The sequence below is a fragment of the Periophthalmus magnuspinnatus genome, chromosome 13, assembly GCF_009829125.3.
Source record: "Periophthalmus magnuspinnatus isolate fPerMag1 chromosome 13, fPerMag1.2.pri, whole genome shotgun sequence".
Lineage (NCBI taxonomy): Eukaryota > Metazoa > Chordata > Actinopteri > Gobiiformes > Gobiidae > Periophthalmus > Periophthalmus magnuspinnatus.
This window is the reverse complement of record NC_047138.1, coordinates 10,586,882-10,608,951: the sequence shown is the minus strand read 5'-3', so window position 1 is coordinate 10,608,951 and position 22,070 is coordinate 10,586,882. Positions and strand designations below refer to the sequence as shown.

At 39.1% G+C, this 22,070-nt stretch overlaps 1 protein-coding gene across 2 annotated transcripts; it reads right to left on the bottom strand.

Moving 5' to 3' along the window:
* Window positions 1-437: 437 nt before the first annotated feature.
* limk1a (LIM domain kinase 1a) lies at window positions 438-21,875 on the bottom strand. 2 transcript variants are annotated; one of them, XM_033976755.2, is made up of 15 exons: window positions 21,725-21,875; window positions 15,554-15,692; window positions 6,165-6,274; window positions 5,834-6,049; window positions 5,649-5,754; window positions 5,253-5,446; window positions 4,985-5,171; window positions 4,780-4,866; window positions 4,302-4,433; window positions 4,112-4,171; window positions 3,829-3,894; window positions 3,401-3,569; window positions 3,273-3,328; window positions 3,004-3,161; window positions 438-2,916 (listed from the first exon to the last, which is right to left on the bottom strand). In XM_033976755.2, the coding sequence occupies exons 1-15, from the start codon at window positions 21,745-21,747 to the stop codon at window positions 2,751-2,753; spliced, it is 1,869 nt and encodes a 622-aa protein (XP_033832646.1). In that variant the 5' UTR covers window positions 21,748-21,875; the 3' UTR covers window positions 438-2,750. The 2 variants fall into 2 exon arrangements, with proteins under 2 accessions (XP_033832646.1, XP_033832647.1); XM_033976756.2 differs by lacking the exons at window positions 15,554-15,692; window positions 21,725-21,875 and adding an exon at window positions 10,595-10,805.
* Between the last annotated feature and the right edge of the window lie 195 nt (window positions 21,876-22,070).

Sequence of the window (22,070 nt, the reverse complement as noted above, 5' to 3'; positions counted from 1 at the left end):
ATCCATCTTCAAACTTCCAACTTCCAAGATGCGGCGAATGCCCCTTCACCGCAGCTCTTTCTCGGTATTTCCCTCCTTTCGTGTTTCGGTCCGAGCGCCACTACGGTAAACTGAGTGTGAGCCAGCAGTGCCTGACCGGACAAACCCGTCCTGTGCGTTTGAGCAAGATCCAACCTCCACTCAGGCACGTGACGTCACCGCGCAACGGCGACGCTTCTGCGGCGGAATCAAAACACAAACACGTGGACGACCTGCAGAGATCAGCGCCCTAGACAGAAAGTGATTGATTTGGAAAAGGACTGTGACTGGGCTACTGTGGGTTAGCAAAGGACTTTTTATTAGCAAAGAATGTAACAAAGTTGGACCCAATAAATAAGTTAAATGGCCTAGGTCCACTATGGAGGCTTAGAAAGGAGTAGAAACCACACACGAGCATTACTTGTAAGGAGGAGTAGTTTTATTTCCAGCTGTGACAAAAGAAAAACAGCAATCTCCTCATATCTCCTCATCTAAATGTTTAAGATTAAAGTGCAGAATTGTTTTCACAGCATGTGTAAAAATTAAATAAGACAAAAAATGTTCAAAATAAGTCTAACAATTGATATCTGGAAAGATAAATATGGTAGACAACAAGATGGAATCTCACACAACATCAACAAATTCAGTTTTCTGGAGTCAGGCTTGTACTTATGGTACATAAAAAGAAATTCATGTTTTCAAATCGTTGGCAAGGCTAGCTTACAACAAAGGCACAGCATTGTTCAGAGGTAACGATCCTTTGCAAGAAGTGCTGCGGTAACATTCTCATTGATCATGACACATCCTTAGAGACATCAAACATGCATCATGTGGCTCAGAATGAGGACTACAGCATGGCCAGAGAGGGCACAGTTTTAGAAGCTAAAAGAACTCAGCCTATTGTCACATGCTTTGTGTCTTATTGAGCGTCTGAAGTATAACCGAGCAGTGAAACACCTCCAGAATATCACAGCCCTGAGCCAAAAGTGTGAAATGTAAGACAGTTTAAGTGCTCCACAAACAAGTAGCATGTAAAAACACAGGGTGTTTACAAAGGATCAGTCTGTAGGCAGCAGGCGAAGATAGAAAATCACATCCACTTGGAAGCAAAGACCAGCAAAAATTTTCTTTCAACTGTATTTCAGGAAACCAAATGCCATCCAGTGATCACTAGTCTGCTGGTCCAAGGAAGATGGATTTTCTGAACAATTTTACAGGTAAAGGCTCCATCAGTGTCTTGCATTTAGCAACCTGAACTTATACAAAATATCTTGATCACAAGTAGCCCAAAAGTTGAAATAAACAAAAAGGGCTTCAACCAGCCATTTGGTAGTATAGTGCAAATAAATTACTTAAATCTATTATAAAGATCTAAGCAGATACATATAAACAAATGCTTATTTCCTTTCCAGTCCGGTTTTCTAAAAAAAGCGGAACATACTAAGTCATGCAGCTTGTGAATACAGCAGCAGAGATTTTACAAAGCAATCTCCAATATTGAAATAATATGAATGTAAAATGGTACAAGAGATCAAATGGAAAGTGGAGATGTGAAGTAGCATAGCAAATAGTAGTGTCAGAGACATACATAGTGGTATTTACAGGCTGCCTTAATGTGTAAACAAACAGGGATCTTCCACATGTGGAGTGAGGACTGTGGACAGATGGAGAACACTATGGCAGGGCACGTGGTGCCAATGCTTTCATAACCTGACAGCAACAGCATGGAAGATTGGATGATCTTCCAGATTATACAATATTGTTGTTTGTTTAGAATAGCCCTCTCCAGCACATTCTATTACATGTTCCATTAAACCTCTCACAGATCCAATCTGCTACAGTCAGAAGAGACAAGTTTAAAAGACGTCTCTGTTTCTTGTTTAACATCATGTGCCCTCTAAATAGGCCTATCTCCTGCTGCCTGAATCAAGATTCCTTTAGTCTGTGCCCTTATTATTGAAGTCAATAACACTCCTTCCGTCAATTGCCAATAAAAATATGGCAATGTATAATATGTACACATATAAAATAAGTTTATAAAATTACTATATATAAAATTTTACAATGTTGCTGGCTGTGCCTGTTGTTTAACACTGAAGGCATGACGTTTGTACCTTGAAAGTGTATGATTGCTACAAGAAATAAACTAAGGATTGGTGCTGGTAGAGCAGCTTGTCCATGTTGGGACATCATTTCTGCATTATTTACAGCCATACACTTCTGTGAGCTATTTAAAGCTTGAAAGGGTCCTTAAATGTAGAGAGTTGGAGAGTATCCATTAATTTACCGTAGTGGCACCAGTGAAGTCCCTGCCCTGTTATTTTTCCAATCTGATAAACAAGCCAGATACATCAGAGCCAACAATGCAAACTTACAGCACAATGTATTTAAAGAGCTATATAATATCTCTTTTCTCTGTTGAGAGATCCTGTATGTTTATATACATTTGATAATTACAGTAAATTATCTTCAAAGATAGCATGTCTAAATGACATGTTCCCCACAATGTTCAGATTCTTTTGGTGCTCTGGTGGCTTTTTGGACTCTCCTGAGACTTCTTATTAATCCTGAGCCTAGGTCAGCGACAACATCCTCAAATGGAGGAGACCCTACTGCCACCAAACACCCAAAGCAGCACAACATTGAATTGCCCTCAGGAGATAATCACACAGTGCTCTCAGCTATCTGTTTAATGATCTTGGACTTCCTGACATGTTCATCCTAGTTCAGATCTACTCAGGCTCTTCAGGGCTGTGCAGGCCGTTCTCAGAGCGTGTGACAATGTGATTTTCCCAGAAAGCTTTGTGCAGCTGCTCCAGTTCAGAGATCAGAGGCAAACCCATGTCCAAGTGCATCTTTAGGTTCTCCAACCATTCTTCCAGTTTTGTGAAAGCAGGCCTATAATTTCAAGGAAATTGACATCATTAAATATAAATGTGTTATTGTTGCTATTTTTATAAAGTTGCATAGCTTAAATGAACATACCGTTTCTCTGCATCAAGATCACAGCATAGAGCTGCCATTGGAAAGAAAGCTTGAGGACAATCCTGGGGCCAGTAATGTTCAAGGAAGCCAGAGATGTTCAGTCCAAAGTCCACTGCTCTTGGTAAATAGTCTGGGTCAGCATTGACTCTTCCAATTATCTGGACATAGACAGAAGCAGAAGAAGATAAGCACAAGACAAAAGAAGAGATCCAAAATGTACAATTACACAATAAGAACAAAAATAAGAATAAAATGATAGCCGTCCTTACTTCACAGAGCATGATGCCGTATGAAAATATGTCTACTCTTTCATCGTAGCTCTTTCCTAGAGATAAATGATTTGAGTACTTTGGACATTACACTACAATGTATTGCATGCTTTAAATATGCCTCATACCATGAATCATTTCAGGAGCCATCCAATAGGGATTCCCCACAACAGTGTATCTCTTCCTGCGATCAGGCTTCTTCAGACCTGACAATTTACCCTTTGACAACCTGTCTTCATGCTTGTCATCCACCATTAGTCGTGCAAGGCCAAAGTCTGCTACAACAACTGTATTATCCTATGGAGAAACAAAAGCATTTTATAGTATATAACTAAACTATAAACAATAAGAGGCTGCATTACACAGAACAATTCAAAAGTACAAAGCACTACTGTTATAAGCTTGGACAGTGTGTTACACTCCACTGGTGTTTTAAGAATGTACCACATGCTTCAGCATAGCAACAAAGCTCTTTCTGTCTAAACTGTCTACTGTAAGACAACCAAGTCCTCAAAGAAAACAAAGGCATGTTCATAAAGTATGTATGAGATCTTACCTCTCGGACAAGGCAGTTGTGCGAGTTGAGGTCCCGGTGGATTATGTTCATGGAATGCAGGTAGGACTGCAATAACAGATAAGACAGGCAGCAAACAAACAATTATCAAATTTTATATGAATCTAATCTTATTGTTGTTGGTAAATACTGTATACTGTACATAGACTGGTTGTGTTTGAATTTGACCACTAGGTGGAGCCAACAAACGCTGCATGCATAGAATGTCTAAAGGCTTTACTTTATTCACTCAGCATTGACAAATATTGGATAAAAGATGGCTCACCATGCCTGCAGCGATGTCCTTGGCAAAGCTCACTCGTTGGTTCCAGGGGTATTTGCTATCCTGTGGATAATAATGATAATAATAATAACAACAACAACAATAATAATAATCCTAATCATAATATTAATAGTAAGGTAGTAAACCCAATAAAATAAAATAGTAACTAGACAATTAGCATTAAAAGACTCACCATTTTCTTAATAATGTCCCTAAGAGTGCCTCCCTTTATATATTCAGAGATGAAGTTCAGTCTCTTGTCTTTGTAGAGAACTCCAATAAACTTGAGAACATTGGGGTGATCAAGGCATCTCATCACTTTCACCTGGGAGAACAAGGTCAACAATTACGCACTGTATAGTGCTTTTAAATGTACATTGATTCTTAAGATTGCTGTAGCAAGAATCTTAAGTGCACTACATTTAAAAAAAAAATACAGAGGACAGACATAAAACATTTGCACATCTTATATATGTATTTCACATACACAAAAACAAGCAAATGGACAACTCTTGTCAGTTAATGAGTTAACAAATAATTCATTTTAACTGTATTTTCAGAATAAACAAATAATGCTGTTCACGGCAGAACTAAACATACTCACCAATGAATCGCTCCCATTGTTAATACAAGATTTACTTTTGTAAACTTAGTGAATATCTGATAATTACCTCTTTAAGGAATGTTCTTTGTGTTTCATCATCGAAACGAATCAACTCCTTCATGACCATCACCTCCCCTGTTTCTCTGTGGGTAACCTGCAATACACAGAAATCAGTCAGTTAGCTATAAGCATACAGTCAATGCTGCCCTCGTCTGGACATCATAAATATTACAACCAATATTACAGAATCAACTGCAGTTTCACTGCACTACCTTTATAGCCTGGCCAAAGCATCCTTTGCCAAGCACTTCTCCGTGAATGAGGTCAGATGGGCGGAAGATGCGATGTGTACGATTTGAAACAACTCTCAGAGACTCGGACCGATTAATGTCCTTCCTCTGGGACATAGGAGAAGCTGCATTGCTGGAGCTTGGTGATTTGTCAATGCTATAGCTCCGCCTAGAGGACAAAAAGTAAAAATGTTACACTACACAGTACTTTTCTTCCAAATATTGACAATGTTGGCCTGAAATAACCCACGTGACAATACGTGATCGGAAGTTGTTGATGTCAGCGTTTGGGGGCTGTGTGATGGGCACAAATGGGCCTGAACTTGACAGAGGTCCATCCACCTGCTCTTTAGCATCTGTACAGCCATTTTGCCCATGGCCATGAGGGTCATGTTCAATGGTGAGCTGAAGCAGTTGGCTGGTCTCTTGAATTAACAAGTCAATCTAGATGGCATGAAGAGCAATATAAAGTTGATTAGTCACAAAATCAAATGAAATAAAATTGCATTTATCAATAATATGATATTCTGTAAGAAAGGAGCCAAGCATGGTTAGGAAGTTAGGAAGTTTACTAGTGTTCTAGAAAGAAACAAGAAAGAGAAAGCGAAGGAAAATAAGTCAAAAGGAAAAAAAGTGTGACTAATACCTCATCCAAAGGAACATTGTGTATGGGCGTCCCGTTGATCTCGAGGATCCTATCTCCCACATGGATGGAATTTTTCACATCAGGACTAATGCATTCTTGGTCAACTCTGAAGAAAACAGAAGAAGTATTAATGACCGGGTTTATTACTAAGGCCTCTGCCCCTGCTCTCTCCTGAATGTACTTACTCTGTGACTCTGAGAGTGTGGCCTGGTTCAGGGCTAAATGCACTGGTAGGACTGAGAGGCTGGTCGATGGCTACTGAAAATCCTCGGCCCCTTCGCCCATTGTTGCCTTCAGCCGAGGCCGGGATAGACACCAGAGTCACAGTGTGTGGGATCTGTGAACACGGAGAGTCCGGGAGAGACACAGGGGTGACCACAGTCTGGTAGTAGCAGTGACCACTGCAGCCAAAACACAGAACAAAAGAGCAGAAGTCCTTTAGACAAAGCACCACTAGAGCTCAACAAATTTTAAAGGATCATATATATTCTTAATTTAAAAATGTCTTATACTCACCAGTAAAGCTTAGATCTCTCTACCAAAGCATATGTGTCCCCATCACCAATGAAAGACCTGCAGTTCAGACAGGTGAAGCATTCTGGGTGATATTTTTGCTCTCCTGCAACCTACAAAAAGATAAATCACGAGTTAGAAAAGTTAACTGCCCTCAGCATTACACTTTTAAGTTGATGTTTCCTGACAAAGAATACCACAATAACCCAGGGGAAAAATTGTTTTCTATAACCAGTGCAGAGAGCAGCTTTATTAAATGGTTGAAGAAATAGGGTAAGGCCTGGTCACTGTGCTGTGTGAGCTGGGAAATTGATTTTGTTGATACCAGACCGCAACTTGTGCTCTAGACAGTTTGCAAACTGGAGAGGGAATTGAATTATGCCCAAAACACGAAAGGGGCAATGATCAGATTAATAGCAGATGTAAGCCCGACGCTTACATCATTAGTCGGGCATCTAAACTGGGCCAATAAATCACCGCATGTCCTCAAAGAAGCCCCCCACTTTCACTGCTGCTCATTAAATATTTCTGACCTCTATAAGAATCGACCAGCAAATCAATTAAGTGGCCCTACCATCACACATACACACATACACACTGACCCTTTTAACTTCTTCAGGTAATTTTGCATCTCTTGCTTTCAAATACGACCACACCAACTTCCAACATCCCAGTAATGGTATGATTAAACAGAGACTGCAAAGCAAAGAGCAAAGAAGCAAAGGAGTACCCTGCAAAGTGAAAAGTGGGAGGGGCCGTGGCAAGGGGCTAAACAAAGGGTAATCAATTATATGCAAAGCAGGGGCATGCAAAATATAGCATTTTTTTCTTGTAAAATATTAAAAATTGATACATGCCACCCTTACATAAGCCTAAAGTTAAAAAAAAAACTATATTTACTGAACCAAATAAGTGAACAATTTACTAGAAAAATAAAGAATATGAACATGTTTCATTATGATTCTACTACTATGGGACTATAGCACCAAATGCATCAAATGTCGAATGGTTGAAGATTAACAGGAAGCTAAACTGTAAAGGTACAATTGAAAATCAATTATGTCTTTGTGTTCAGCCACATGTCTCCAGGCCTCTCCCGGGAGACCTCAGCGAAACCTCAAGCACACACAAACAGACAAACACATGGCCTCCATTCTGGCGACAGCGAGGAAGGCACTGTACCAGAATATTAATTACCTGCCTCTTAACTAATTACACTGAAAAGGTTCTGGAAGCCAACCCACACAATACTTAGTGTAAAAGAGCCTCTTTCTGTACAGAGTTTGCATGTTTCTCCTCTGTCTGGGTAAGCACAATAGGGAAAATCCACCATCTAACAAGTGTACTTTTATTTTTAGCTCTTTCAGCTCTTAAGAGTTTGTTTTTCTCTGTTTACTGGGAGACTTCCTATTGAAAACTTTGTTCAGTGCTATTGTAGACACAAGACGAAGATGAGAAATCATTTTACTGTGTGTAACAAAGCACCCACGTCAAACAACAACATAAACATCTTGACCTCCTGAAGAAAGACAGCAGAATAATAACTCAAAACTGTTTATTCTATAAGGCAAATAAATGTAGAGTGTGCCTGCAAAAATCTTACAGCTAAGCATTTCTGGTGACAAGAGCATGCCTCCATCTCATGGCCTTTTCTGTCAGTATGACACACAATGCAATATCATGATGTTATCAGTGTAATTTCAACATATCACACCACAACCACATGACACTATTTGCAGAATACAAAACAAAAGACATTTTACTTGTCCCTTATCTCATTTAAACATACATACATACCCACAGAATGTTATTTGAAACCAATGAAGCATCACTTTCTATCAAGTTTGATGTCCTGTAGGGACACACTTGGGATAGAATTGATTTATAAATGGGTTAGACCGGAAGAGAGGACAGCTGGGCAAAGATGAGAGGGGCGTCACTGCTATTTGACAGCCACAAGGGGTTCAGGCTCACCCATGAGACACACATGACACCAGGCCAGGAAGGTCCTGGGACATGCAACAGCTGCTGTCTGTAACATACCTTACTTTACTACTATTTATCTCATCATCTGATCACTCTTTCGCATAAAGAGGAAGTTTGTTTTGTTCCATTTCTTAATCTGAACAATTTCAAGCTTCAATGCGAATGAGCTCATTATCGTGTGACTGTGATCATCATGGCGCCTGAGGGTGACTATAAACTCAAACATGTCCAGCACCAGGGAAAAGGGGGGTGGGTGCAATGTGGGAGAAGCCAGATCGGATTACGAAGCACTAATGGGGGGGTCCCTTGAATTAAGATGCATGATGAAGTAACTGATAATGTCCAATGTCACAGAAATTTTTAAAGAAATGTGACAGTTCAAGTTTATAACTGCATTTATATTTACAATCATGTTTAATTCATGATTGTCAACCACTTGTCCTAATGTTTTTGTTACTCATTTCCAAGTAGGACAACAATTTTGACAGTGAAAGAAAGCAAAATTATTTTAAAATACAGTTATACATTTAACTCGCTAGTCTTTACTTGTTTTTAAGATTCAAGCTGTGTGAATCCCAGTTGCATGCAACACTTATGATCATATACAAGCTGGCCCCAAGTGGCAGTGTGGACAGACAAATCACAAGAATATTAATGTCAAGGCTTACTCTAATTGAAGCCAAAATACACTGGTAACATAGTATGAGTCCTGTCTGATTTACTGTGACATTTATTTGCCTGTCAATAGTCAAATAAACCCTTTTAGGCCAATTGAATGGATTTGCAATGATGTTTTTGAGCTGGTAAAGAAATGTAAGTATAACCATGTATCTTTCTATTCTAATATATCGTTCAGTCAAGCCATTTGTTCCATCTATAATTATATTAGTTAGTTCCCCCTTCTACAACACAATGACAGTCTTCTATAATATTTTTTCTTACTTCCGCATGCAATTTCCAGATTAGTATTTATTTTGGTGAAACATAACAATGTGAAAGGAAAAAAACAGAAAAGGGAATTCACCAGGTATATATATATATATATTTTTTTTTTACATAACAGTTTCTTTAAAAGTTCCAAAAATTACAAGCTCTACCTAAAGAATTTAAACTTTCTATTAATTATTGCTCAACATTTATTTGCAAATTTCTTATCTGTTCTTCTTTCCCACAGTCTCCTCCTAAGCCCAATGACTTCTTTCCTGAATGTGGAAAAATGACCTCATATCTCTAGAGCTTCGAGGTAGTTCTGAGCGACCACATCAAATTATATAGACTCTGGCTTTGTCCAACCTTCTGCCTGATGTAATGAAGTTGACAGCAGGGATCTTGTTTGCTGCTGCACTCAAACCAAGTCTGTGTGTGACTATGACAGAAAGTTCAGGGAAAATGACATCGCACACATTTGTTTTGAAAAATCATGTGCTTTAAGTATCAGGTAGTCAACGTGACCTGAAGTGGGTCAGGCTTTGAAAGAGGAGAGGGAATTCCACTAAGGTTAAAATTTGGGGGTTGAATTTAAAAAGCAAATATGTTGATCGGGTACATGCTTTAGTATACAACATGGATACAATATTTAATACTGTAATCCTACATAGTTTTATTAAGGAAATAAAAATAACATATTATTCTTTTTATGTCTCTGATGTACTTGGAAGATTGTGCCCATTTAAAAAAATACATTTGTTTAAAAAGGCTTGTTCATATTTCCATATTCCATATAGACATTGACAGGTTTTTTTTGTGTTCATTTGACTGGGAAAGCCACACTAACTTCTGCCTTTAGGGTAGTTCTGCCCTTAAGCTGCACAATTATTAACATGGCAAATAAACTATGTTTGACATTATGTTCATACCCAGCATGCTGCAGCTTCAGCTGTGTGAGAAAAGGCTCTGTGTCAGATATACAGAGCAGTACATTGTGCCTTTCTGATAGGAAAACCCCTTGAGTCCCTGACTGTACAGAGCACAGTACATACATACAAGACCAGTTTCAGAAGCTGTGTTAATGTATTCATCCTCTTTCCTCCTCTGTCTTCCCTGTGTCAAATGGAGGAAGCCGCACAGACCGCGGCTTTGGCGGGTGGTAAACACAAATATGCCCTGAAATTAGACATGACAACAGGCCTTCTCTGAACGCAAACACCACAGCTGACTACAACTTTAATCTGAAGGAAAATGCATCCTAAAAATAGCAAGCATGCCATGGCTCATCAGTTTTTCATGACAAGAACAAGAAGTAGCACAAACGGAGCACCTCACAGTTAAAAAGACAGTCCAGTGACCTACTTTGACACACAAAACATAGCACAAATTCAACAACTTAAAAGCAGCGAGATGAAAATGACTACTCAGCATCAGCACACATGTTATTCCACCACTTGACACTGTGTGCTCCCTGCCTAAATGCCGGTCTACTACATGCATGTGACAGCATGGTAGCCTACCTTCTTCTCCCGTTTCCACAACCTAAGACAGCAGAAGCTCCAGAAGAACAAGTCTCCCACCATGTCAGCGAGAGCCTGCTTCAGTCTAGTACATTCTAATGCTGTCTCTGCCCACAGTCACAACAAAACACTAACAACGCTGAAGAGGAGAGCAGAGCGGCCAGTCCACGCCTTTGCAGCTGAGCTCATCTCTGAATCAATGTCACTCCCCTCGGTTTGCTTACCCCCACCCTTCCCATGTCTTCATCCCCTCCTCTCTTACTTTTACTATGACCTCATCGCTTCCTGTTTGGCTCCGCCCCCTCTTGCACATGCGCCAGCCGGCTTTTTTCAGCCCTCCTACTTTAAAATCACCAACCCCCCCAACTGTGTTAAATTCATTCCTTTCTGCACCTCCTTTTGGCCCCAGTGCACCCACATTCCAGAGCTGAGAGTAGTTAAAATATGGGGCAACCATGTTGTTTTTGATGATGTCTGGAGGGGCTTTTTTCCAGAAAAGTGCAAAAAGACATCAGGGTGTACCTTTTTTCTACTTCCCCTAAATAATGTTTCTAGTAAATTGTGCAAACTTTAACAGCACAAAAGTATCAATAAATAAATAACAATCTCCAGAATATTGTTCATAAACTACACAACTAAAACTCTAAAATCAGAAATCTGAAAAAAGAACAGTTAAAAAATATTAGCAGTATTGATAAATTTAAGTGTAGTACGCATTATATTCCTTGTCCTTAATAGTGATGGGACTTTTGACTCTTTTATGGGATCCGAATCTTTTGGATTTGTTCATTTCAAAGCGCCATTTAAAATGGTTCAAACTGAGAGTGGAAGTGCGTTTACCCTTTGAAATGATGCATAATCTAAATAAACTAAAATAATAATACATTTTAATCTAACTGTTATTATGTCAAATATGCTTTTGCGCACAAATCTCTCACTCATGTTGCCTGATTAGTCTCTTTTAAAAATGAGATCCGGATTCACACCGTTCACGTTAAGGAACCATTCAAAAGAGCCGACGTCATTCACTAGACGTCATATCACTAGATCTTAATATGATTTCTAAACTATATTGAACTACTGATCTACGTGTGTAAGCAGCGGTGTCTAAAGGACCAGCTGGGTATAATGTTCTACTTCTATTACTATGTTATATCTCTATGGGCAATTAATCTAATTTTAATCAAGATTTTGGCTCATCAGTGATTATGCTTGGTTCTTTTTTATCATCAGTCGGCTCTGTCAGTAAAATTATGCTGGGATGTTTTCTGTGTTAAAAGTCTGTCTTGTGTGTTCATGTTTGAAGTTGATAGATATGAGGAAAAATAAATCATACGTTTTTTGCCATACTGCTCAGCCTGTGTTGTATATTGTTGTGAAGTAACCCTTTCTCTTCTGTCATTCTTTCCTTCACCTCTTTACCAGTGGAGCATGTTGTTCCTGTATCAGAAATGCCCCACACACCAACTGTTGCCTGCATCCAGTGCTGTGTCCGTCTGAAGGGGCAGATATTAATAGATGGTCAGATGCACTCATAGCCTGCAGGGCTCAAGTGCTTTACATTAAACAGAGACAGACCAAGAGTGGAGGCCAGACACCGCCTGATTAAGTTATACAGGGAGTTAGCAGGAAGCAGCATTAGTAACAATTCCACAGAGGCAAAAAGGAGTCCTGCAATAACAAACTGGCAACACACGATTACTGAATCTTTGAGTAAAAATCATGTTTATATAGAAAAATGGTCTGCCATATGATGAATACAATAGAGTGGCACTTAGAGGAGGGCAATAAAAAAATCCTTTTTAATGCAACTCTATGGTCAAATGCATACACATATGCCAGTATCTTTCCCCACCCAGTCCTCCTAATCAACAGGTGTGAGTTCACTTTGTGAAATTGCCGACACCAAAAAGGAATAAAATTTTATATTATATAGTATTCATACAAAAAGTAAAACAATACTGTATTGAATGTGTGTATTCTTATGTATGCCAGAATAAATGCCAACATAAAGTATACTTGTGTCACAGAACACCACCAGTGCAATACAAAACAATGCCACTCAAAAGTGAAACTGTCCACCGTGACATCAGGGGTAGATCAGACCTTTCACAATGGAAAGAGGAAATGAACATTGGGTGAGGTGAATTGAAAAGCAATAACAAGACTCAATACTAACTCTAAGACTAAACTATATAATGACTATAACCCTTCCAGGCAGCACTGGTGTCTCTAAAGATAAAAAGCACATGGAACACCCCAGGGACATTCACAGCAAAGACAGCCTTTATCTTCTCAGAGTAAAGAACATTTGTGCAGACTGACCAAACTGTTTATTACACTAAAGACATCACCAGCTTTGTGCTACAACAACAACATGGATACCTAAAACAAACAAGTGAATAATGATTTCGTCATAATTTGATATTTCATTACAATCAGTCTGACTTTAAAATGGAAACACACCTCTGTGACACACGGCAAACGCTGTGGGAGTGTGGGACATTTTTAGGATGTGGGACTTTCCATTGTTGTGGTGGCTCATTCTTCACAACCAAACAATACATTTCACCCACTTATCTCAACTGAGTTTTGATCTTTAAGTCAGAGGACCAATAAATATGTTACATCTTTACTATTAGACCCACAATGAGTTGGTCTTTGAATTCTAAAATTAAAATAAAAAACTCAAATTGTTCTAAAAACTAAAAACATAACAAAAGTGAAACCAAATTAATGTGTTCTACAAAATTGAGGTTTTATACCATGTGCTAAAAAGACATGACTTCCAAAACAATGAAGCAATGTGGAACTACTTAGGTACTTTCTTAGATTTTTTAAATTAGTAAACACTGAACTGATATAGAAACGTGGGGAATATCTGGTTCCCCACTGTCACATACTCTCCAGTAATGTTTTGGCCAAGATGTGTTTTAGGAAAATTTCAGGTCATGTTTTTATCACGTGTGTGTATGGTATAGTTTTGGATGATTTCTCCAGTTTTATGTGTGACTTTGGATAACGATGAAGGCCCATGATGAAACTGCAAGACCAGGGCTGAGCATGGTTCGTTTTGCATTAGATCACTTGTGGTTTATTCTGATTTAAGATGGAGATTTTAGTCAGTTTTATCCATATCAAAATCAATGTCACTGTTTTTAGTGTATGCATGAAAGTCAAATTATTAGCACATTATTTACATTTATAAGACCTGTATGTTATTAATATTCAGTCCCAGTAATGAAGTTGTGTGGTTACAAACACAGATTAAACTGATTAAATACATTTGCTGTTGTTATGTTTGGGATGACATTCAGGCCTGCTTTCTTTTTGCTCCATATCTTCCCTTGAAAGTTTGCTGAGTCACTCCCCCAAACTGCAGGTTTTACTGAGGTGCATGTGCAATCTATAAAGGGTAAAAATAGAACAGTGTTGCGTCTTGATGCAGGTAAAGTTTGGAGACTTGAAATGGCTGTGGCGTCCTCAGAGAGCTGACCTTGGGTTGCCTGTCTGTCTGCTAATGCTCTTTACAGCAATAAGGCTTGATTGGATGTTGAATTACTGAAGTGTAACAGTCCCAACGGCAGTCTCCTCCATCTCATCCACTCTGTCTCCTGCTTTGAGGCATTATAGAGATTGAACTGCACAGGGCATACAGAGTGAATGTAAAAAACACACACTCTGCAAGATGTGCTCAAATGGTCGCTGTTCATCATGACCGTGGCACATGACCCTATACTTCCAACAGGCCCACTGTCACACCACATGCTTTATAGCCAATAAATGGACTCCGCTTGGAGGCTCAAACCCTCTTGTTTTATGGAAGCACCTGGGCTGGACTTTATTAGTGTTGGGAAAGAAAGCCCATTCCCCAAAACAAAAAGTAGTGACAGGGGGCAGTTCTTCAGCTTTCTCACAATGAAATATTTTAAAATTATCTACTGAGCAAAGAGGTGGAACTGGCTGTACAAATTACACTAATCAGCTTGTGATATTGAAGTCATCCAAACTACTACTTTAAACTTCATACATTTTTAACCATTTATTCTATTTTTATCTTTAAGAAAACAAATTTACTGTACTGCTAATCTGTCTAGATACGAGGGGTCTATTTACACACATTCTTCGGTGTTCCTAGGAGCTTCAGATGTTTCTGGATATTGTTCCTAGGGCATTCCTTGTTGTAAGTAGGCCGGGCGCGCTCAGACTTGCACATTCATTGTATTAAAATTGGGACTAACCTAACTAAATGTGGAACTAAATCTGGATCTAAACCTGGACTAGCCCGACAATTAAACCAAGACTGAAATAAGACCAAATAATGTCTACATGAACACTAAGCTTCGCTCAAAACAGGATCAAACCAAGTACAAGCACAAGTATAAATGCGCTCTTTAAGTGTCACTGGATGTATTTTTCAAACTGCATTTTTGACCCAATCCTGTCTGACACCATATTCACCCCTTCATTCATATTGGCTCCAGTTTTGCAGAGGATATGCCATCTTCTAATAAATAAGGTAATGAGTGGTTGGTTCAGTGACGACGAGAGGCTTTTTCTCCTACACTTACCTGCGCATGTGATAAATTAAACATTCCCAGACAGAACACGGGCTTCTCACATTTGCCCCTCTCTAGTTGTGGAAGTAAATGACTAATTAACAAATGGAAATGAAAATAGGTATAGTTGTATTTAGCCTGTTCTTCAAAGCAAATCTATTCATTAATTAAGTCTATTGTTCCCTGGCTCCTGTTACTCTTGTGGTCTCAAAGCTGGGACTTCCACTGGAGGTCTGTAAAACTATCCTACCACTCACACACTGTCACTCTCAGGTCTGGCACTGGCCCAAAAACTTGTATATACATTTGTACTATGGGCTGATGAGAGAGACGATACAGTAACATGAGTTTAATCTGAAAACAAGAGAAGCCGAGGGGGGGCAAGCATGCACCCTCTTACCATGATGAGGCCAGTGGTGATGGGGTCAGTGCAGCCGTGGCACAGCTCCCCGAATTTGGCCCAGTAGTCCTTTTTACAGAAGAGTCGTCCATCTTTCTCATAGTACCAGTGGGACAGCGACGCACTGCACTCACAGCACCTGCAAGACAAAAGCACTTAAGTTAATAGATCAAAGCCTATTTATATCATTTCTAAAAGAATAGTGATACTAAATAAGCATTACAAATATTTTCCATATGATTTATTTTACATAAGATGAATGTGGATTTTTCATTTAGCTACTACAGACTCTAATCATGTCAATTATGGTAGTGTTTTTGTGTTGACAGAACATTTTGTTAACTGTTTGTTTAAAGCCACATAATGACACCCTTTGGTTTAAATTATAGTTTTCATTTTAACCTTGCTGAGACATCGCACACAATGACATCACAGCAAAACACAATGCCAGCACAGTGACGGTTTTGTATTCAGTTGGTTTAGCATGGTTAACACTCTGGATTCATGTGTTTTTCCTGTATTTCTCAGGTCAAGGCAACGCACACTATTGCTACATAGTACACATTTCCTTTTCAGCAAATGATCCACACACAGTAGTATTTGATGTTCATTCTAATAACTAAAATATGGGTCTTACTGGAAAAAGATCCACACAGCTAGATGCATTAATCATGAAAGTTGCATAATAAATACTCAAATGTGCAGAAAATCTAGGGATGCAACAATACTCAATACAATATAAGTTCCTCCAGTGAGTTCTTCCAGTGTGTTAATCCTGCCACACTTTCACAGATACAAGACGAACTCCATAAAATCTTAACTCTAGTGTAAATTAGTAAAATGTCATGTTTATTGATCATTAGCAAAAGAATAACAGAGGAAACATTTGTTTTTGTTCTTCTGAAGCCTAAAACCAATACCCTTACCCTTTATTGATACATGTATTGGGAACATAGGTACACATACGTAGAAAACAGTTCTGCTGTGTAAACACATTTTGAGCTGGAAATTTAGAGCTAATAGCCAATACACTAAAAAGTGCAAATATTTCTACTTGTACTAACATGTTACAAAACTGCAACCTGTAACATGCATATAGCAATGCATTTTAAATATACACTACACTATCAATAAAACTGAATACAGCCTGTTATAACAATTGAGGATGCTATTGTTGTTGTTGTTGTTGTTGTTTCAGATGCGGTAAGTTTATAGTTTAAAAATTACTTTGGGCAAGGTCACTCCTACAGTTCACATTGCAGCTGCAGGACTGTACTCACGATTTATTTATGACTAAGACACACCCATTCTCCAGAGTGTCGGCATGCAGGGCTCACTCCTGCTGCTCGATCGACTGGGCAAAGCTGCTTAGCCATGCACAGTGTTTAGGTGAAGTGGGGGGCTGTGGGAGGAGGAGGAGGAGGAGAGGGGCTTGGAAGTGGGTCAAAGCTTTCAGAAGATGTCTGCCGCAGCGACTCACAAGCCATTCAGCTGTCTCCTCTTCCCTGATAACCAGCACTGTGATGATGAGGCTGTGACCCAAAGCTCAAGAGGAGAAGAACATCCTCGCAGTGCAGTTGGGAGAGCTAGCATCACAGATATTGGGAAAGGCATTACTGACTCTCTGGAACTGGAATTTTGTGCTTTTTGAGCAGATTCTAAACCCCAAAAGCACAAAGACATCTTAGCTACGGTCGTCTTCTCACACTGCACCATTATAGGTAAAACATGGACATAGCACATAGCCATGACACGTGCCAGTGAGCAAGACATCTCTCCTACTGTGTCACAAGGCAAGACAAGGCAAGTTTATTTGTATTTATAGCACAATTTCATTCACAAAGTAATTCAAAGTGTTTCACAGAATAAGAAAGACATTAAAATTACAATACAACCAAATCAAAACATAATCAGAAACAATCATCATTAAATTAATATTAAAAGAGAGGAGTGCAAGATAAAAACCTTTCATATGTATATCTAAACAGAACCATTTTGAGCCTGGATTTAAAGTGTAAGGTGATGAAATTGCTAATTCATTTACATATTATTTAAAAAACAAACAAACATTTCAACATGTCTCCAGTTGATTTTTTTAATGTCTTGGTTAAAGGAAACTCAGGTTTCTGTCCTATGATTAACACTGACTTCTACACTTCATTATGGCTGCTGTTGCGTGACTGTTCATCAGAGTAAGAGGATTACGACAGTATCTGAGAGTCAGCTTGTCCTGCTATGATATGACAAAAACCTGATAAGCAATTTTAAGATTCTCTAAAAATGTCTTCTCAAAGTGATGAATTTTGTACTATAAAATTTGCAAGGGAGACTAAAATGCAATTATTGTATCTGCTGAGAGGGAGAGAAGACACGGAAGAGTTTAGATGCTGTAAAACTGAAGTGGATTCCCCAAGGATTCAGAGGCCAACCAATGGCAGTGGGGATCAAAGTGGGGCAGCAGTGTTAGTAAATCTGAAACTGACCCCTTCCTGTCCAAATCCCTGATGGAATTAACTCAGAGTGTGTGGCAGATATACTTTCACAGGTCAAAATGGAGGAGCATGGCCTCTCCCCTTTGTCACAGATGCTCTTTCTGCAGCAGGACTGAATAGTTTATAGCACATCAGCACTAGAACTTGGTGTCTTATCTTATATTTTACCTGTTCGCTGTGTGCATCAGTTGTGCACAGTAAGCTTGAAAAAAATCAAACAGCATTGAATTGTGTTTATCATATGGACACAGTGACCCAGGTCAGCTGCTAACGTGATTCATTTGTCCCAGTCGATGACATTGAACCAATAGTGAATGAACAACTGCTAAGTGAAAGGAGCAGAGTAGACTCCCAAAGGACCTGCGCTGCTCCCAAAGAATAAAAATGCTAATGTATCAGATGAGACGAGACACTTGAGTAAACAAAAAGCACATTCCTCTAATCTTTAAGGACTTCAGGCTCCAGCCCAGACATTTTGAAAATACTTGGGCTGAACAATTTTGAAAAAAACATGTCATTATGATAAGATTAGATTTCTTCTAATAGTAGGATTCTGTGTAAAATGTACATTTCAAACAAGTGCAGGAGCCTAAAGATTTGAAAAACTGAATATGAACTGCTAAAAAAGGAAACGTAAAAGCCTGCAAGCTATCAATTAATCAATAGAATATTTGCTGGCAAAATAATCATTAGTTACATACTTACAACAAGAATTAGTTCAGTTTTTTAATAACATAATTTCCCTACTCAAAATACTATTTTTTTTTCTCACAGTGCAACGTCAGCTCCATAACGTTTACACCTATAATCACTCATACACTAAGCAGCCACACCTCTGCACTTCCTAATGCTACTTCCCATGAGCGAGAGCCTAAACCAGCCCATGTCAGTCTCCTTGAACCCAACACTTGTGCCAAGGTTAAAGTGAAGCATGTGCACCATGTGTCAAAGTGTTATTTAGTGACGCACAAGCCGCCACTCCCCCCACAGAAAGCAGAAGAGCAGAGTCATAAGGAAACAGTAAGAAGGCCCTAAAGAGTTGAGAGCTGAATCAGTACTGGCAGAAGCAAAACTGAATGAAAGAGGTACCTGCCCAAACGCTCTACCAACGGACACCTATCTTCACTATTACATATAAAGTGTCCCATCAGTCACTCACTACAAGCTAAAGGGGTATCCATCTGTAGACTGAATAGACAGGACTGAAATCAATAAGTAAACGTATTGGTAGGTCTATGTCCAGAAGTCAAGGAAAATGAATACATCTTGGAATATGCTCAGTAGCTCTCCACAGTATAACACAACTGAATCGAAACTGCAGTTTGAGTTGGTAATTATCAAATCCCAAAGACTTCAATTCTTTAGATAATAGAATGTGCCTGCCTGTAGTTTAGACCTCTACAAACATGTTTTGAAATTCATAGTAAGCATTTGTTTATTAATTCATACTGCAGTCTTCTGGGCTATAACACATCTCCAAGGTTATTTTGAGACCTACCCAGACCAAGATGTGAACAGTTCTATTGTTATGGGTAAGAGCTTTAATGAGTGAACACAGCTCTCCAATGTCCCCACCATCTCACAAAGAAACATTTCTGCACCTTATTTATCTCTTTACTGACTCCTTGTGGCTGGAGTTATTATGGATGTGTTTATTCTTGTCCCTGTTCAGATCTGTTTACAGCTTAGTTCAGATGATTTAGACCTAAATTGTTCTTGTTCTAGTGCTGGTGTAGTGCTGGGCTGATCCAGGTTTTTTCTGGGTGTCTGTCCCAGTTTCAACATAGTTCAATGTGAGTGTACAAATGTCTATAGCTCATGTATGGCCTACTAACCTATCTACCTATAAATATGAATCTCTGCCTCAAAAATGATATTTGATAAAGTAAAATTTGCCAATAAAACCTTGCTCAGTATAATGGTTCAAGGGTAGGATTTATTTGCACATTCACACATCATTCGTTGCACTCCTTCCAACGCCCCCTTGTTGGTACCCCTCATTCATGGTATATCCCCCGAATCCCCCTCAGTTCACCATGGTTACCAAAAATACCTTTGTGATGATGTCACCCCTAAATAAAAGGCATTACTTCATCCGTGTATATTTACTCTACACTCTCTATCTATTGGACGCCCCAAGATCCGTCAGGAATGGTTTACCCAATCAGATGCAACCCTCAGTCCCATCAGACCCGGGCACACATGAGTTTATCTACACAAAGGTTGGATTCGGTTTTGAAGCTTTTAGAACGTGGTATACGCAAACGACTACGAGTTGTGCATTTTAAACAGAAATAAATTACAGTATTTAATCCTGGCTCAGAACAGTGGACAGCATCTCTTTAGTAAATGGGAGATCTGGCAGTATACAAATGAAGGAGCACCAGCAGCAGTTTCCTTTGTGGCTGTTGAGCCAGCCTCTCTGACAGTCTGGAACCCTCTCACTTGTTCCACTGTGGGCAGTGATAACAGCTCTGAATCAGTTGCAGTCTATCCTTCTGTCTACTGACATTCTTTTGGTTTAAAAAGCAAATAAGATGGATATGCTGAAAAAGACTCTCAAATCAAAACAAACAGACTTTTCCAGTGCAAGGTCTCCTCAAAGGTGGATTTATTTAAAAATCTAATTATAAAATGCATTCTTGCTTTTTAGGACTGCAGTTTGAAGTGCATACTGGTTTGTCCTTGCACGTCTATGAACACAAATTCAAGGTTCCTACACAAAGAAAATGTAACCTTTATTTTTTTGTCCTTCTAGGGTCTCACATAGGTTTTCATGTTTATCATAGGAAATGCCACAAAATATAATTTGAGTGTGATTGAAGTATTGTAGCATGAGCCAAAGGTCACAGCTTAGGAGGTGATTAATCAAAGAGCTGCCCTCTGGGAACAGTACAAGCAGCTGAGATAACACAGGCCTGCAGAAGCAAGATTTGGGTTTGAAACATAAAAGAACCTCATTTATAGAGGTACTGGGAATTATGTGGAAAAGTTTTTAAAGAAACTTATCTTTAGCACTTTTACTTAGAGTTAGGGTCAGAAGTGGAAATGGCTCTCCTCTGTTCATGATAATAGTGGAGTGAATACAATTGCATTTTTTTTTTTCATCTCCCATAGATGATAATCTTCTATTAGACTTTTCTTGTTTGTTTTAGTTTTGGTGAAGTCATATGTTACAGCTGGTAGGTTGGTCATATGCTTAACCCCAACGCAAGTCACCAGCACATGTAGCTGCATGGGATCGAGGCGACATGTGTCTTTAGGGAAGTGAGAGATAATGAAGAGGAATTGGTTTAACAGAGGAGCACTGAGACTTTATCCAGTGAAATAATTCTGGACAAGTTAATACTAAATCAACTTATTGTATATAAGCCCAGCTAGACGAAATTTCATCTACTACTACTACTACTACTACTACTACTACTACTACTACTACTACTACTACTACTACTACTACTACTACTACTACTACTACTACTACTACTACTACTACTACTACTACTACTACTACTATCAGAATTATCAGAAGAACTACTACTACTCAAAATTATAGACATATTTTACAGCTTTGGAGAAACTTGATTTTAAAACTTCAAAATAGTAAAGCAAGAAATACAAGCATAATTAAAACAATCAATCCCAAGCTAAATCAAACAATTGTATTCTGGTGAGCACTTACTTCACAGTGTCTCTTGCTGACATGGCTGTGCTGCGGGTGAGGGTCCAGTTGTGACAGTCAGCAGCTCTATGAGTGGCCTGCCTCTGTGTAAAGCCATCACCCACAATACCTCAGTCCATCCTCCTCTGACAGGCTTCACCCCAGTGACCCTGCTCTATCTCAGTCCAACCCACCAGTCTGACTAGCACCATCACACACTCCCCACCTTCAGTTAAAACAAATTCAATTTTGCTCTGCTCTTCATGAGTACTCTTCTTCGTCAGTGCCTGGAGTGGATGATCTGATTTAAGAAGCCGTTCAATGACGATAAGATGGGCTTTCAGTATACTGTGTATACTGAAAGCCC

Excerpts from the sequence above, each read along its gene's own strand:
- limk1a (XM_033976755.2), bottom strand. The coding sequence starts at position 21,747 with ATGTCAGCAAGAGACACTGTGAA. Across the intron at positions 15,693-21,724 it reads TCAGCAAGAGACACTGTGAA|GTGCTGTGAGTGCAGTGCGT; the intron begins GTAAGTGCTCAC and ends TTTGTCTTGCAG. Across the intron at positions 3,895-4,111 it reads AGGACATCGCTGCAGGCATG|TCCTACCTGCATTCCATGAA; the intron begins GTGAGCCATCTT and ends CTGTTATTGCAG.